General features: G+C 42.6%; 1 protein-coding gene across 6 annotated transcripts in view; it reads right to left on the bottom strand.

Annotated features, from left to right (window-relative positions):
• The window catches only part of FRMD4B (FERM domain containing 4B), a 373,285-nt gene that overhangs the window by 139,932 nt on the left and 215,015 nt on the right, over positions 1–18,338 (bottom strand). Inside the window, exon 1 of one of the 6 annotated variants that reach the window (XM_019661067.1) lies at positions 17,780–17,869. The exons of 4 other annotated variants lie outside the window; for them this stretch is intronic. In XM_019661067.1, the coding sequence (XP_019516612.1) occupies positions 17,780–17,803 (24 nt within the window). In that variant the 5' untranslated portion in view covers positions 17,804–17,869. Of the gene's footprint in view, positions 1–6,995; positions 7,044–17,779; positions 17,870–18,338 lie in introns of those variants that run through there. One more of the 6 variants, XM_019661066.1, reaches the window with a different exon arrangement.

Below are 18,338 nucleotides of genomic sequence, written 5' to 3' on the forward strand. Positions count from 1 at the left end.
GCGGCTGCTGGCCGCTCTCGCTGGCTACTAGCTACACACGGTAGCCCATGGCAACCCACTGCAGCAGGGGCTGCAGCCTAAGCCGTCGCCAGTGACTTATGGCAGCCCGGCTCCAGGTTGAGCTGTTGTTCAGCATCCTAGCTTTAGAGGGCAGTGTCACTGGCCCTCATATGTGGGATCCGAACCGGGGCCCTCTTGCATCCCAAGCCAGTTCTTAACCAACGCGCCACTCGGCTGGCCCTGTTTCATTTTCTTTATAGCTAATATTTCTTATCTACTTTGTTTCTTTATCTTTATCTTTCACTATCAGAATGGGAATTCCATAGGAGAGACCTTGATTGATTTGTTCGCCACTGAATCCCCAGGGCATGTAACAGTGCACATGGTAAGACTGTGGTAAATACATATCTGCTGAGTGAAGGACCTTAACTATTCAGAATGCAGACACAGCTAACAATGAAATAAATTCACACATGATTTCAATGTACAGAGCATAATGTTAAACGAGGATGTTCCAAAACACCTCCCGAGCCTTGGCCTAGACAGACTTACACATAAAAAGCAAGCTTTCTACCCAGAGAACAAGGTGTGCTATTAAAGTCCTCATCAGATGAGATATTCTGGAGAAACTGGAGAGAGGTGGAAGGCACGTATCTAGGACGTTCTTACTTTGGGATCTATTGAGTGGATGGAGTTTTATATTTCACCCAAATGATGTCAACCCCAGCTGAACAGGGCCCTTTTATATCATCTCTGGGTGTTGACTGAATATGAGCTATTGACACTCCCGTTAAGAGAATGGCCTAGACTGACACAGATGTCTCCGAACCGAGTCAGCTGTGATTTTCCCTCAAGTTCTTTCAAGACGGTGTGTTCCCTCGCAACATGCAATCACTGGGGACTTCTTGTTCAGTGTCAGTCATGGCTTCTCCTGCTCCACCAAGCACCAGTGTGTGTCCCATGGACGTTAAGTACTTCATGTGCAGTACCTTCTTTCGTGCTGCTAAACAGCTCTGTGAGGTCAGATGTTTTACCACTTAGATTCTATAGATGCCAAACTGAAGTGCAGAGGGGCCTGTTGTGATGAACTGAGGCAGAATTTCAGGTCCCATTAGTTCTATAAAAACCAGCAGGACTCTGTGCGTCTCTCGCAGGGTCATTGGAAGTAGAAGAGGAAAAAGAGAGACAGAGCCTGGCATCAGTCCTGTGGCCTCCTGGGCCTGAGTCCACATCACTCTGGGCTTAGATGTAGCACACGATGCAGTTAATTCAGTGTGGAACAGCTCTGGATCGTGGGCTCATTCATTTACTCAACCAATACTCACTGAGCACTTTCTAAGTGCAAGCACTGTTCTGGGTACAACACATATCTGCGAATGAGATCAACAAGGTCACTCTCTGGAGCTTGTCCTAGAGTGGGATTTCTAAACTTCAGCACTACTGACATCTGTGGCTGGATAGTTCTCTGTTGAGAGGGCCGTCCTGTGCCCCCACGACAGCCATGTTTAGCAGCATCCCTGGCCTCAATCCACTAGATGCCAGTACCACCCCACCCCACCCTGCTGCCTCTTGTGACAACCAAAATGTCTCCAGACACTGCCAAATATCTCCGGGAGAACAAAACCATCCCTGGTTGAGAACAACTGCTCTAGAGGTAAAAATGAGAAAAGAAACTATTAATAATTAAATATTGTCAGGTAATAATGAAGTTTCTGAAATAGCTCAACTTGCAGTGGAATTAATTTCTTGTTATGTACAAAATTTACTCCAAAACTGACTTCTTACCCAGGAAATATGAGAAATAAAGAAATTGATGGAGAGAACTTATTTTGGACCACCGCTCTTGACAAGTGGCTCCCAGCAGAGATTGGAGGGATAACCTGCTTTCTGGACATTAGCGTTCAGCTGCAAGCTCCTTTCTGCCTGGCAGAGTTTGGAGGAATGGCAGACAAGACAGGCTGGCCAGTGGTCAGTCATTTTTGCAGCTCCAGCATCAACCTGGCAAGCGATTTCAGTCAGCTTTGGCAGACACTCCCTGGAGAGGGCATTCTCATAAAAGACAGTCCCTTATCAGATCATTGCCTGATCTCATATGGCTAGTGAAAAGACAGCCCAGGCTTTAAAGGAAGAAAGAAAGAAAAAAAACAGCTTATGAAGTGTGGAGCTGAAGGCCATGAGGAGACGCCAGCCTGGAGTCCAGGAGGCGTGCACAGGGTTTAGAATCAGGAGGCTTGGGTTTGTGGCCCATCTCTGCCATTTAACTAAGACCAGGGCCTGCAAATCATGGTCTCTCTTTTATCTCAGTTTCTGCCTCCATGAAATGGGAACGATAAGAATCAATCTCATTTAGCTTTGTTTATCTCTTATATCAATGAGGGTTGAACCTAAAATCCACCTCAGAGGTACAGATGATAATCATCACACCAGTAACACACTCTATTTATTGGGCACAGATTGTGTATTAGGTCTCTGCTAAGTGCCTGATATGCATTATCAGCTGTACCATGGTGCACGAATACTATTATTATTAGTGGAAATGATTTGTAAGCTGTTGACTGCTATTATGTTAACTGTAAGTGGTTATTTTGAATTGGATAAATGGTTATTTTTATCAAGAAAAAAGTTATCCTGGATTAAAAAGAGGCCAAGCTGTTGTACTTAAATTGAAAATCAATCCACCAGTCAAACCCTGGAAAGAGCCGGCCACCCAATAGCTAAGTATTGCTTCCATTCTAATTTCTCAGTGATAAGTCAACAGGCTAACTCAAAAACACCATTTTTAGCTGCCCACCCGCCCAAAGCTAGGAACGCTGCAAACTCTTGCTCCTCATCTGATTGTGACTAGATCGTGTCTTGGGCCAACTATTGTACTTTTGTTCTCACCAACATGAAACGGGAGTGAGTGTGTGCTGACTGCTGTGTCTATGTCATGTGCTTTAATATACATTATATCCATTCAATTCTCACTACCACCCTGTGAAGTAAATATTTTTTGATCTTCATTTTATACTGAAGAAGCAGAGTCCCCAAGAGGCTGAGAATCACTTGCCCAAGTTCCTAGCTAACACGGGACTGAGTGAAGTTCAACAAGGAGCTCACCACGGGAATCAAACAGGAGACGTTTTCATGGAAGCTTCTTCATGGAAGCAGCTGCAGGGAAAAGCAGGATTCTCTTTAGAAATACTCTGCACTTTTCCAGTTAGAAACTTAGATTAGGCACTGATGAGACACTGCCAAATGCTTATTTTCAGAAAACCAGGCAGGATATTTCTGCTGTTCCTTTCCAAAAAGAAACATCCTCTTTACTTAAAACCAGTTGGTAGGTTGTATTTTTAGATGCCATGGTACAGTATCAATGAGTCAAAAAAGAAAGAAAAGGGAGGGCACCAATACTCTAAAAAGGAAAAGTCACAAAGTGTTCCCAAGAAAAGCAAAGAGCACACAGCCCATGGGCCGTGGGGGAGGTTAGTTCTTGTGTGCAGCTCAGGTTGACCAGAAAAGTTCTCTGGGCGCCTTGTAGAAAATGGAAAATTTGGCTTCAGTGATTATGCAAGTAGCAGATACACTGTGGTTTGGAAACTTTCTGTTTTGCCAACTGTCAGTTTTCTCTTTTCCCGTGAAAAATAGGCTGTAGGAAGGAGCAAAAGTACTGCGTCTTTCAAAAACATAGAAGCAGAGGCAAGCAGCTAGGGTGAAAGGATTTTAAAAATAAACTTGCAGTATTTCCAAGTTAACGATATCCTAGGTACTATTTATTCACTGTACGGCACACCTGGAAATCTGGGCTGAATATAAACCATCCACAGAGCAAACAAATTCCATATATTGCCTGGGAAACCTAAAAATGAACAAAAGTTAATGAGAATGCCTAAACCAACTTTACATTAATTTTCGAGGACACACATATTGTCAGAGCTTTCATGATTGAAGTTTTCATCAACCCTGTTCAAATGCCTCTGGTTTATGCGTTTCAAAGTCTTTTTGTTCTTTGTGGTCCATGTATAAGTAGAGCCTGAACTAAGTCCTCAGGGAGTTTATAATTAATGCGAACAGCCTGTATTAGGTCCAGAGCTCTTGCTTGGTGGGTAGAGCTGTCCTATTTGGGTAGGGGATTTAGAAAAGCGTTACTGAATTGTGAACACAGAAAAGTCAAACTCATTTGGGACAACACAGAAACATTCTTAATCTTAATGTGCAGGACTCATTCTACCACCACAGAGGAAACATTCCCTCTCGACCTAGATGCTTCTAATATTGAGTGAAGAAAGTTTTTTGTCACCTAATGCAGGTTGTGCTTTCAAATGAGATTCAGTCTTTTTTGTAAGCTAACACAGAAATCAAAGATTAAAACAAAACTGGAAGATCACAGGTCAGGGAGACAAAAGAAATATGAAAAAGGAGCCAAAATATATTTTTGGGAGAGCACAAGGGAATACATGAGGAGTAAAGAACCCTTCGAGAGAGAGAATGGTGACATGGAGCCGTCTCATAGCAGCCCGTGAGCACATACCAATCCCATTTTCAAGCTTAGTGTTAAGCACAACCAATATTAAAAATTTAAGTATATAAACTTACAATGAAATAGATTACACTAAAAGCAAAGGTAATAAATAATCAAAACTCATCACCTTCCCAATATTTTACTATATTTCACTATTATCTTTGTTTTTGAGGTGGTTTATGTCTACTGAACCTGTACGTACCAATGTTATTTAACGGTGTGCTACTGCTCAGCTCTTTCCAACAGGCACCATAAAACTGATCAAAGTGAGAGAATTTACATCACTGACACTGGCAAATGCTGCAGATCGGTGACTTTGTCCCCACAGAGCTGACTGGGGACCAGCTGGGGACACTGACCACTGGAGAAGTTCAGAGCACCATGTCAGGAGGTTGAGGCTGAGAGGATAGAATAGAGGTTTTGAATTCAGACAGAACTGTGTTCAAAGCTCAGCACACTCAACTTTCTAGGACTTTGTATATCTCTAAAATGGGGCTGATGATATCTCCCAACAGAGTTGTGCTCATGCATGCCCGGCACAGAGCTTGGCAAACAGAGGGAAGCATAAAAGGTGACTATTATAAAGTTGACTCTTGAACAGACCCAGAAATCGGGGTGCCAATCTCCCTCGCAGTCAAAGATTCATGTCTAACTGTAATTTGTTATGATATTTTCCCCAGTGGGCAAGCTCACCACTGAGATTCTCCGGCTCTAGGACTGCAGCTCTCCTATCACATGCTCAGTATCATTGGCCACTCCTGTTCTTTCACCACTGGAATGTACTTGCCTTTACTGCTGCTTTTCTAGCTCCTAAGACAGTGCCTAGCCCATCATGGGGCTTACTAAAGACTATCGAATGAATGAATGAATTTTCCTTCATTCCTTTCTCCTGCTCCACTTCTGAGTTTTCTACCCATTTCTACTGTTCAGATCTCATTGGCAACTGAGTGACTTCTTTATCTCTTAATAACCAGATTCCAACCAGCTGTATTGCTACTATCCTCTGGAATCAATCAAGCCATCGGAACTCTTTTCCCGGCTAAAGGATGCCATCAGGACCTTAAAACGCCAATGAAAGATGGGTCCAGCTTTTTCATTCACAAGCAGAAGTGAGCACGTGTCGTTATGCATGGTCGGCAAGTTTCTCCCACTTCTGTTCCTGCTCTGTTCTAATCTCAGTTTCTGCCTGCCTGCAGCAGAAGTCTTGTGAGAGGAAATCTCATCCAACACTTGCAGCTGTATCCAGGGAACAAAATATTTACCCCCTGTGGCCCTGCCTCAGCACTGTTTCTTGGACTTGCTGTTCTGGAGCAGCATTTCTGAAGGGGTGTGAGAGGCTGGGTCATTTCAACAAGCATGGCTACTTCTGGTTAGAGTGGCCTGGGTGGTGCATTATGCAAATTCATTGGAAAGTCATTAAGTTCCAGAACTGGTGCTTTTTTGATCACACTTGCTTTAGTCAGAGGGTAATCCAGGGTAGAGCTGCCCATTCAGCATTTGGTATGGGGCAGGGGGAGCCCCTGGGAAGTCAGATGGATAGAATGACTAGCTGGAGACTTCAGGCAAGCAAGCCACTTACCCTCTTTGCGTAGCTGCTGTATAACGGGAATAATTTTGCCTAGTGCATTGTAAGCATTCCACAAGAGGCAGCTATGATTACTTTTTAAAATGCATATGGTGTATTATTTAAGAAGCGTGAGGGTCAAGAGAATAGATCTCTGAGTCAGGCAGACTTGGGTTTAAACCTCAGCTCTCCTCCTTAGTACATCTGTGGCCTTGTGCAGGGTACCTCGCTTCTCCTGAGTCTTGGTTTCCTCACCTGAAAATGAGAATAATACGAGCCTCCACACCCAGGGCTGGGAGGTTACATGAGATAATATACATAAAACGCTTAACAGAGTGCATGCAATTGTAAATAATATTATTATACTTTTCACTAATTAAAACCAAGCAGTTGTTACAGACTCTTTCAGTGTTGACATTCTCAAAGGCCACATTCAGGTGCTGAGTGGATGGTGGGCAGGTTCGACTCTGCCCTTGAATTCTGTGGGAGAGAAGGAGCAACTAGCTGTGCTATGAATATACTTGGTCTGAATGACCCAATTAGCGTACCATCACCTAACTTGTCTGGAGTGCTTCAAACTTTCAAAGTGCCTTCACTTCTATTTCTTCCTTTAAACTTTACAAGTTTTAATGTGCCAGAAATGTCAGATCCCCATTCTATAGATGGGACCACTAAGGTCCAAAGAAAGGATGAGAATTCTCTGCAGTCACATAGCTAGTCATATCCAAGGTTCCCGATGTGGAGTTCCTGTTTCTACTGTCCTAAACAAGCTCCTGACCCTTACAAAAGTATTCACCAAAAAGCAAAGTTTAAAAAGGAACCCTAACATACAAGGCAGCTCCTGCACACAAGGCTTCATCTTGTGCATTTTATGGTGGGAGGCTTCCATGGTATTGAATTAGAATTGTAAAGCGATGCAGCTCTCCTTACCCAGAGTGCTTTGGGAAACCTGCAGTACTCCATCAGTGCCCTGGCAGCCTCCGGTGCTCACTTAGCCAGTCCCTGAAGCATTGTATTCAACTGAAGTCAATGAAAAAAAATGCACTTTTAAAAAACTGGAGAATTTTTATAACAGCCCTGGAGATAACAGTCCTGGTATTGATGGCTTGGGAATAATTATTCTAACTATTGTCACACCTTTTTAGCATCCTAGAGGGTTTACTGCCCTAAAACAGGGAGGAGTTTTATCAAAGAGAAGTGATTTACTTAAACAAGAAAAGTAGATCCCGTGGTGCTGGCAAGGACTGAAGGTGGGGAAGAGAAGATACGGACCTGCAAGAGTCAGAAGAACCTGTCACCCCCAGATTGCCACAAATATTGTGGCTGAGAATTAGAAATATTTGTGGAACTTTCCACTTTCTTCCATTATAATGCCTTTCTTTTTGTGTTACAACCAATTGAAGTTCTACTTAGTTCCTACAGAAATTCATGTGTGTATCCTTCTTCTGAAAATACAATGGTAAGTTATGAATAAAAACTGCATTGAAGACAACCATGACTATTTTTTTTCTGTAATTGGATATTCTATTTTATCATTTCTTCCTTCAGTTATGTAATACCCGGAATTACTATGAAATTGTGAACATTGTCCATTTTGTTGCCTCACTCATTATTTTGTTTGCTTTCCAATGATGAATATTTTTTGAGCACCTATGCTGTGTCAGGTTCTTGGGGATAAAATAGCGACTGCACATTTTTGTTGAGTAGGAGGAGAATTAGACAACAATCTTAAGCAACAGTGGAAGTGACCAGAAATTATTTCTTTTTGATTTATAGTTCATGAGATATGTCACTTTAAGTGACCTTTCAACTTTTCCAATTAAGACAGGGCAGAGGTGAAGCCAAGAAGGGCCAATCTTTTGCATCAATGTCCAGTAGGACTCTCTGTAATGATAGATACGTTCTAGAATGTATTGGCTTTTGGGTATGGCTGACACTCAACATAATGGAGCTGTGACCAAGTGTGTTAGCCTCAAGGACAGATCCCAGTGGAGGAGAAAGAAAATAGGCTGGCTTCACAGCTTCTTTAATTACTGGCTCTATGGCCTTGGGCATTTGAGTAAGCTTTTTGAGCCCCAGTTATCTTCTTTGTAAAATGGGAGGATAGTATTACCCACATCACTTAGCATAGATCTCACTTGAAACCACTTTTTTCCTGGTTGTGAAAACCATGGGAGAAAATAAAGTGGTGGGACAGGGATTAAACAATTTGGAAAACAATTTTGGAAAATGTTTGCATCTCCCCCCGACCTGTTAGATGACTCAGGTTGAGCACAGTAATCCGTAGGGGTCAATAACTGGTGACAGCACCATTCCTACTAGATACCTTCAGTCAACAACCCTTGGGTCTCATTAGTGGTTAAGCAGGGGGGCTGAAATCTCAGCTTGACCACTTTACCAATTGTGCGATTAACATCCATTCATGTACTCACAATCATTATCCAGTTCTAACTATGGGTTAGACTTTATGAGAGGCTCTGGCCAGTATAATAGACTATAGCCAAAGTACTCCTCTCTTACAGACTTGCTAGTGAAAGTGTCAGTCAACAAACAACAAACCATCCAATACACAGGATGAGTTTGGGTCATGCTCAGTACAGGCAGTCCTGGAACTACAACGGCTCGACTTTACGACGATGTGAAAACAATAGAAACATTCAGTAGAAACTGGCTAGGTTAAGCTATGATGTTTGGTAGGTAAGGTGTATTAAATGCATTTTTCACTTATGACCTTTTCAGCTTATGATGGGTTTATTGGGATGTAACCCCATTGTAAGTCAAGGAGCAGCTGTACCATGTAAACAAGAAAGCAGAAGAATGTGATGTGGGAGGGTTGTACTTTAGAGTAGTGAGGAAAGGGCTATTTGAGGAAGATACATTTATCTGAGATAAAAATGATGAGGAGTCAGTCTTGGGAAGAGCTGGGAAAAGAACATTCTAGACACGTAACTAACAAGTGCAAAAGCTCTGTGTAGGAACATGCTTGGTTTGTTTAAGACATTGCTGCACAACTTTTTTCATTATCAATACTCTCAAGAGCCTCTCTAGATATTTTTACCCCCCCAATACTGTACTTCTCCATGAAATTTTAATACCACAGATATATTGTACATCTGTTGGGTAAAGCTGAGCTTTGGAAGCCCACAAACTATCATAATATCTAGTGTTTGTTTTGTTTTTTCTTTTTTTTCCCCCTCAAGAACTAACTTTCACTCCCCTTGGGAGAGAAGTCTCACCATTGAGAATGGACAGTTTAAGGAGAAAAAAACGGCAGCAAATGTGGCTGGATCTTTGTCACCAAAAGGAACAGTACAGGAGACTGGATCAGAGAGTCAATGAGGGGCTCGTCAGTGGTTCTCCAAGCATGGTCCCTGGATTGGTAGCATCAGCATCAACTGAAACTTGTTAGAAACGTGGAGTGGCACCTGGCCCTCTGTGTCTTAACAAGCCCTCCACGTCACTCTGATGCTTCTGGAGCGTGGAAACTGCTGGGCTATATCATTGACTGCACTGGGAGTCACAGAAAGAAGGATGGGTTTTATTCCAAATGAAACAGAAGGAAGGCCACTGGAGACTTTTAGGTATGATGGACACATGATCTGGGGACATTTGTAAAGGATAACTTTGGTTACTGTGAGGAGATGTGATTCAGGGTAGCAGGGGGTACAAAAATGGAAGAAAAATAAATAATCCAGAAGACTTTCACATTCCTCATCTGTAAACTGGAGATACAAATATAATGAACTTTATCAGGTTGTTATGAGGACTGAGTGAATGCATGTAAAGAACTTAGCACATAGTAAAGTAACCAGTAAATAATAAAGCAGTTTTGTTTAATTTTTAATTGTCTCTTCCAAACTCCTAATGGTTAATATCCAAATACAGATGCCCCACTCCCTTCAGATCTCTCTATTCTTGTCATTGCTAACAATTCAGCTGCTGGGCTGATAAATCTGTAACATGTTCACAAGGCTGCTTCAGGTCATGGTGAAAGTCCATGGTGTTCTATTCAATTTCCTTTCCTTTTTATTTTTCCTGTGAGATTTAACTGTTGGCCTAGAAAATGAAACTTAATGTAAAACCTAAGTTTTAGAATCAGTTTTATCACTTACTTGGGGCAATTTTCACATCTGTTAAATAGGGAGTGCCATACACAGGGAGGCAACATTGTGAAGGGTTCAGCATGGATTTGGGCACCAGGCAACCCTGAATGCACGTCCTGACTCTGACACCAGTCAGTGGGACCTGGGGCAAGTCATTTAATCCCTGTAGATCAGTTTATCTGAAAACGACGGATTGCAGCAGCACCTACCTCATGGAGTTGAGGCTGAAACACAAGAATCCATGGAAAGCACCCAACACAGTGCTTGCCACAAAGTGTTAGCCACCATGATGATGATGATTACTGAACTTGCCACAAGTTCACTACATGAACCACTATGGAAAATGCAGTCCTGCAAATCTCAGAAATGGTGGAAAACATTTTGACTTGGGAAAGACATTAATGGGACAGACTGATGACACAATTAAAGCATCCTCAAGCAGGTTACTTTCTACATACACAATAGTAAATTGATCTGAAATAATCTAGCCAGCTCAGGAGAACTCCCCTCAATTCTTTCATATCACAGGCATGGGAGACCCTGAGAGGGTCTTCTTGACCGAGGGGCTTAGCTTCAGAGCTGATTGAATTCAATCAGAAAAACGCTCCCATCCCCTGGGTGGTCCATCTAGCTTTGACCACCTGCTTCCCACCCGCCTCTCCCCTAGACTTGTCCTCCCTCCTTCCTCACTCTCTGGGCTCCAGCCACACTAGTCCTCTTCTTGTTCTTTCTCTATATGATCTCCTTTCCACCTCAAAGCCAATTTATCAAAACATAGTTTAAAAGTCATTTTCTCATAGAAACCATGTACAGTGGTTATCAGTGAAGACTCTGGAGTCAGATTGCCTGGGGTTAAAATCCTGGCTTTGATATTTTGCTAGCAGCATGACCTTGGGAAAATGACCCCATCTTTTTGTTACTCGTTTTCCTGATCTGCATAATGGAAATAATATTGATGCCTTGCTATGAGGCTTAAATGAGCTGATACACAGAGTGCCTAGAACAGATCTCGGCTCCATAACTTTTATTATGCATTCTTTTAGCTCTCTATTCTTCTCTTTTGAAGTTCTTTTCATAATTGTGATTAAGTAATGATGCACTTTTTATATAATACAGACCATATTAGTCTTCTTAACCACTGTACACCCAGCTAGTAGCATGCGCCTTGCAAAAGCAGCTGCTCAACAAACATCTGTTGAATGACAAAATGGCGACAAAATGGAGTCACTTATTCATTTCATAAAAACTGAGAAAGCAGCATAGCCTTCTTGTTTCCATAAAATATTTCAAAGTAGCACTAGCTGATGATTAGTCTGTTTTAAACAGAAGGCAAAATGGATAATGCAAAGTAAGATTGGACTCCCGTACTTGTTCTAATAAAGAAGGGTGCTTGCCCCTTTAGGTGGGCACTTGGGGCTGTGCATGGTTATCATGGACAACCTCCTGTTGTTCCAAATCAACTGTAGTGGTTACTGCAAAATCTCTCCAGAGGTTTGGATGAATCCCTGAAGTTAGATGACTGTTCTAATGGTGAACAGAGCAATTACGTTCAGGTCCCGCTAGAGTGACCTTACTCTCAACTCAACACAAGGCCAGGTACCAGGAGGGAACCTGTCTCCTCCACACCCTGGTATTGTTACAGGTATGACTCCTCCTTCCAGAGGAGCAGTATAAATAGCTACAGAGGAGGAGGTGGCAGGACTTGCTCTGAGGTTCTAAGTACCTTCTATGGAGCCCATGTCAATTCTGGTACACCACACCTCTAGCGAGTGGGCTAAAATAAGGTTAGTTGCTAAAGAGTTTCAGAAAAACTCATTTGTTGGGCATCACATATAGAGGCCATCTAGTTTCTCACTGATTTTTGGAAAGACACACAGAGTTTATTCCAGTTCTTCAGCTGGAATACACGAACCTCTCACACGTCTATTAATGAGGTTAGCAGGACTTGCAAACCACCCATCCCCATCCAAGTACAGGTAAAATGTGTTGGTGAGAGTATTTCCAGGATGGCTTTCTATAACTTTCATCAGATTTGTAATGGCTCCATGTCCTTAAAATGGTTTAGAACCAGGTCCTTAAAAAAGATGAACACTTGACCTCAAGTCCATGACCACAGACCGCAATCACTTATTTGTGAATTTGTGCCCAATGAAGTCCAGACAAATGTCTGCAGGGTCAAGTGATCTCATGTGTCCAGAACGACAGAAGGCTGATGGATATCCTGACAATAGCAAGGTGTACTGAGATACAAAGATACAGTGAGTAACTGGTTCACATTTATGCTGTCATGAACAGGAAGAGCCCTGAAGAAACCTACCCATGCGTTACTCCGCACACTCAGTCTTCGGGTGGTGTCTACATAATTTAATGAGACCATTGTCTTTACTTATTGCATAATAATACTATTAAATAATATTAATGGACATTTATTAGGTATGCCTTCAGGGCCAGAAGCTAGCTCTAATTCTCCCAACAACCTTGCAAGGTTATTGTAGTTATCCCCATCAGGAGGCCAGAGGGGGTCACTCAGTTCCTAAGTGGCAAAGTAGGGTAAACATTCTGAGACTGAAAACACTGCACTCTCCCCATTCCTCTCACTCTGAGTTCCATTTGGACAGAGCCTATGAAAAACAGAACCATTGCCAGTGGACCCCTGAATGCTTTAGGGTATAACCGTTTGTTGCCGTTGACATTGTTCAGTTTCTACCTAAATACACTCCTGTTAGTTTAATCCTTCGACCTCAGAATCACATTAATTAAATTCCACTACTCCTAGCCGTTTCGTGTCAACAGCTTTTACACTCCCCAAGTGTGAGTGGCAATGAAGTGAAAGTCAAGCATGTAAGAGCCACAGAGTCACTGGAGCAGTGGTTCTCAACCTGTGGGTCGCGACCCCTTTGGGGGTCAAACGACCCTTTCACAGGGGTCACCTAAGACCATTGGAAAACAAAAAGATACTTACATTATGATTCATAACAGTAGCAAAATTACAGTTATAGAGCAGCAACGAAAATAATTTTATGGTTGGGGGTCACCACAACATGAGGAACTGTATTAAGGGGTTGCGGCATTAGGAAGGTTGAGAACCCCTGCACCGGAGAGTTCCGATGTGCATGCTCCCCTGGCCAGGGTTTCCTAAGTGTAGTGGCAGCGTGTTATTCACCTTTGTAAGCCCAAGCCTGGCACACTGATGGTGCAGTACACACCTAGGAAATATGTGCTAACTTTTAAAGAATGTGGACTCTAAGGAGCAGTGTCAAATTTCAGTACAAGAGTTATATCCATTACCCACAAGTTCCTGATTTCTTCCTAGACTGCATCTCAGTGTCTCCTACAGTTAGTGGTTTCAATAACTTCTCCACTTCTAACTTTGCCTGACTTAGTTTGCTCTCCCTCATACACTGCCAATGGCACTATAAACATCTGGGTCACTATAGTCTTAGCCCTGAATTCTTTACTGGATGAAGAGGAAAATATCAGTGGAAAGAAAGGAAGAAGGGAGAAAAGAAGGAAGAAGGGAGGGAAGAAAGGAATGAAGAGATGAGGGAGATGGGGGGAAGAAGACAGAGAGACAGCTACAATTTATCTGGGTAACAGGGCAGTAACTACAAATAATTAGAATTTTTCAAAGTTGAAAAAGAGTCTCGGCATTAGTCTAACATCTTCGCCCACCAGCGTGGATTCTGAGACCGGGACAGGAAAATGAGCTCCAGGAGGCCACAGAGCTTGTCAGAACAACGGCAGTCAGACCTGGAATCTAGTTCTCCCTGCCTAGGGGACTTTGTTTTCAGCGATGCCACACTGCTTTACCAGAGAAAGGCTCTCTATGATGGATGGTCAGCTTCTGGACTAATCCCATTCCTGATTTGAAAACCTGAATATAAACATATCTCATAGAGAGCATGGTATAAAGTAAAATCTTGAAAGAACAAGTACAAACTCTGCTGACTCGTTCATGTTAATGTATAAAGACACAGATAAAGAAAACCAACAGAGAAAATAAATCAATACAAGAGTAAAGAAGTGAACATATCTTGACAGTCCTATCTGTGAGGTTTTGATTTTTGCTTTTCTAAAAAAGCATTTGAAATAAACAGAGAATGTGCCCAATATTTTTCTTTCCTTAGACTGCTTTTATTGGAATGATCCACCGTTTGCCTAACCTTGTCAGATTACATGAACACATGTTAATGTATATTTTACCTGTACTCAGCTTTATCTTTTCAGTTTAGGAAAGTCTTTCATTTGAATATTTTTGTAGTTTTCCAACATTAAGCAAGAAAAAGTCATAATTAGAGCTTCATGGAATCCAACTCAGGGATAAGCAAAAGTTTCATACTTGAATTAGGATCTCGAGACAGGCCTCTACGAAGAGCTCACTAATATTTTCAGGCTCTTACAATATTTACAAAACGAGGAGAAAGTGTTTTAGTATAGTTTTACCTAGTACTACAGCTTGTGTGACTAGGCACAGACTGCTGGTTCTTTTTCTTGGGGTCTTTTGTGCACCTGCCTTCTGGTGTTTGCTGGCAGTTGGAAGCAGCGCATAAGAAGCAACAGAAGGGCCGGCCGAGTGGCGCGATGGTTAAGAACTGGCTTGGGACGCCAGAGGGCCCCGGTTCGGTTCCCACATATGAGGGCCAGTGACACTGCCCTCTACAGCTAAGATGCTGAACAACAGCTCAACCTGAAGCTGGGCTGCCATGAGTCGCCAGCGATGGCGTAGGTTGCAGCCCCTGTGGCAGTGGGTTGCCATGGGCTACCGTATGTAGCCAGCAGCCAGTGTAAGCAGCCAGCAGCCACCATGAGCGGCCAGCAGCCATCATGAGCGGCCAGCAGCCATCATGAGCGGCCAGCAGCCATCATGAGCGGCCAGCAGCCGCCGTGAGCGGCCGTCCAGAAGCTGGTGACTGATCTGCCTCGCCCAGGGAAGAGCGCAATGATGGTGCCAACTTGGGCCAGTGAAGCAACATCCTCCACAACTAGACTGAAGAACAAAAGGACAGCAAATTATCTGTTCCCATCCCCCAATTCCCTCAGTAAAAATCTTAAAAAAAAAAAGAGTGGGAGTTCTGAGGAACTAGCCGCTTGATTCCCAGCCCAAGCTGAGCTGCCAACAGGTGGCAGGATGGCTCAGCTAAAAAAAATAAAAGAAGCAGCAGAACCTCCCTGGGGATGCAGCTCCCACATTTCCAGCCCAAGACAGAAATGGGTGCATAGGTGCACGAGGCAAAACTCAGGCTGCGGGAAGTGCAGAGAAGCCGGACATGAAGCAAAGCGACAAGCCGGTACCAGAAACAGCACAGTGGTGGACCAAGCACAGAATCAGGAGACACAGACTGTAGGCTGTGCCCTGCCTGCCCTCCTGGGATATGAGATCCAGATTGTAAGAAAATTCCTTCACTGCTCTGGATTTTAATCTCGTCAGTAGTAGAAAGAGGGGATTAGACAAGGTTTCTTCCATCTCAAATGTTCCATGGCATAAATACATTTAACAATTCAGCTCAACCAATGGTATTTGTTCACCACCATCCTACCCCTGCCAATGGTTACTGAGCACTCTGTACACCGGGAGGCATGGTACCTGCCTGCAGGAACCTCCATCTCCCTGCACAGTAGTCCCACCTTACCCGTGGTTTCGCTTCCTGCAGTTTCAGTCACCCTCAATCAACCATGGTCCAAAATATTATATGAAAAATTCCAGAAAGAAACAATTCGAAGTTTTAAATTGTGTGCCGTTCTGCCCCGGACGTAAATCATCCCTTTATCCAGCGTCTCCATGCCATATCCACTCCCTGCCTGTTAGTCCACTGAGAAGCCGTCTTGGTTATCAGATCGACTGTCAAGGTATCAGTTGCAGTGCTTGTGTTCAAGTCACCCTTTCTTACATACTAATGCTACATTCGCATAACTTTCATTAAAGCACATTTTGTAATGGTTCTATTTTATTGTTAGTTATCATTAACCTCTTACTGTGCCTACTTTATAAATTAGATTTGATCACAGGTATGTATGTATAGGAGAAAACATAGTATATATAGTGTTCAGTACTAGTTGCACTTTCAAGCATCCACTGGGGGTCTAGGAATGAATCCCCCACGGAGAAGGGAGGTCTACTATGTACTCCAAATGGAAGACCAAATAAATGGTGCATTGAACACAGAATATGCTTGGGAGTGGAATCTGATTGTCTGGAAATATTTTAGATCCTTCCCTAAGAGGTATAGTTTCTGATTCCCACAAGAGCTGCCTTACAAGGAGATGGTCTTACTTCTAGTTTCTATAGCCTGACTCATGAATACAATCAGCTACTAATACCATGCTGAGAATCCAGGTCAAAGGGTGCATATTTCTTTCCACTCTTTCAGATCAGCTGATACCTTTAGACAGGACTAGTTTAGAGACAACTGATTCATATCTAAGGCCACACTATTGTATTATATACTACGACAAGGAGCACTAATCCAGTCTCTACTGTGATATATTTATTTCCTTGACGTTTCTCTTCTTTCTCCAATCCTACCCACTTCCTCTACAGACTTCCTTTTATACACAAGAGCTTTGCAGTCTCCTGGATGAGACAATTTCCTTTGTTTTCTGAAGTCTACCCAGATTTGCCTCCCCTCCTCCATTTCCAACATTTACCTATCAGGGAACACAAAATGGACACACAGAGTTGGACCTGATGAGTTTACCATAAGCACATTACAAAGAAGGAAAGAAAAAAAAACACTTCCCTTTAATTAGGATGTAGGACTTCCTCTGACAAATCATAAAAGTTTTATTAATTAATTGATGGCCATCCCCCAAAATGGCATTTCCGAGATCTCTACCTTGAGCTGCTGAACCTGATTGCAGAGAGTCTTCATCATAAGGTAGGATGGGGGACAGAATTCAATTTTCCTGCTTCTTTCCCGGGGCAAGCCAGAGACATACATCAAAAGGCCCATTTACTTAAGCTACTGATGACTTCTAGGCCCCCACAGGGTCTTCAACTGCCAAGTGCTCACAAAGATAGAGAAGGCTCCGAGCACATTTTGCTGACATGATTATCAACTGGAAATCCTGAAATATTTTCGTGCTGCCTGGAACTGACACAGTTCCTGCCTTCTCGCTGTCCTTTCCACATCTGTAAAGGAGCTCTCGTCTTCAAAATATTTTTTAAAATAAAAAGAAGGAAAGAAAAGAAAAAGGATAGTAGTGGGGGAGGGGGGGTTGCGGAGGGTGGGGGGAGCAGTGAAGTCATATTATAGATAGGTTTCAGCAATAATCACCAAAGTTCTGAAGTAAAAACAAGACTTCGGCCTCTTAGGACATTTAAGGGAGCAGAGATAGCATTTAAAACAATGACAGGAAAACCTCCCCGAAAGATGAGCTTTAAGGACCTTCAAACTGCAGCATATTTATTTTATGTTTGGAAAGAGTAATTCTTTGAAAAGAGTGAAGATAAACATTTCTTGTAGTTTCCTTTTCTGAAAGTTGGATTCTGGAATAGTAGATAGTCCACCCCAGTATAATACTAAAATCTGCCCAAGATTTTCCTCAGAAATGCCAGTAAGAGCACCGTTACACGGTTTGTAGTCAGAAGATTGTAAGAGAAACAGTTCTTACCTCTGAACCATGATCTCGGCTCATTTAAAGGGACTGAAGAGAGTGTGCAGGACAAAGGCCACATGTATTAAGCACTTGTGGGGAGTGTGTGTGTGTGTTTTCTCCAAATACAAGCCGCTGGAAGTAGGGACCTAAAAACCTCCGACGCCTTCCGCTGCCATATAATCGCAAGGAAATGACCTTACCGTTTGTTACAAAAGCCTTTAAACATGAGTCAGAAGAACAATGGGGGGAAAAAACCCAACAACAACCAAACACTTGCGCTGTTTCTTTCAGCCACCTAAAGTGTCTACTCATTGCATGTTTGAAACACATGATGAAATGTTGTTTACTGTTTTCTAAACTTCATTGGTAATGCATGATCTGGATTGGAGAATTAATCAGAGATGGGTTATACCATCTAAGAATCCAAACTTCAATTTTGGTTCTTCAGTCTCTACATATGCTGAATGAGGCAGGGAATTTAATGAATACAAAAAGAAACAATATTTAACTCAACTTTGCTATGCATAGCTATTTCGTGTCAACAGCTTTTACACCCAGAAAGAAACTCACAATT

Source organism: Hipposideros armiger, unplaced genomic scaffold (assembly GCF_001890085.2).
Source record: "Hipposideros armiger isolate ML-2016 unplaced genomic scaffold, ASM189008v1 scaffold_334, whole genome shotgun sequence".
NCBI lineage: Eukaryota > Metazoa > Chordata > Mammalia > Chiroptera > Hipposideridae > Hipposideros > Hipposideros armiger.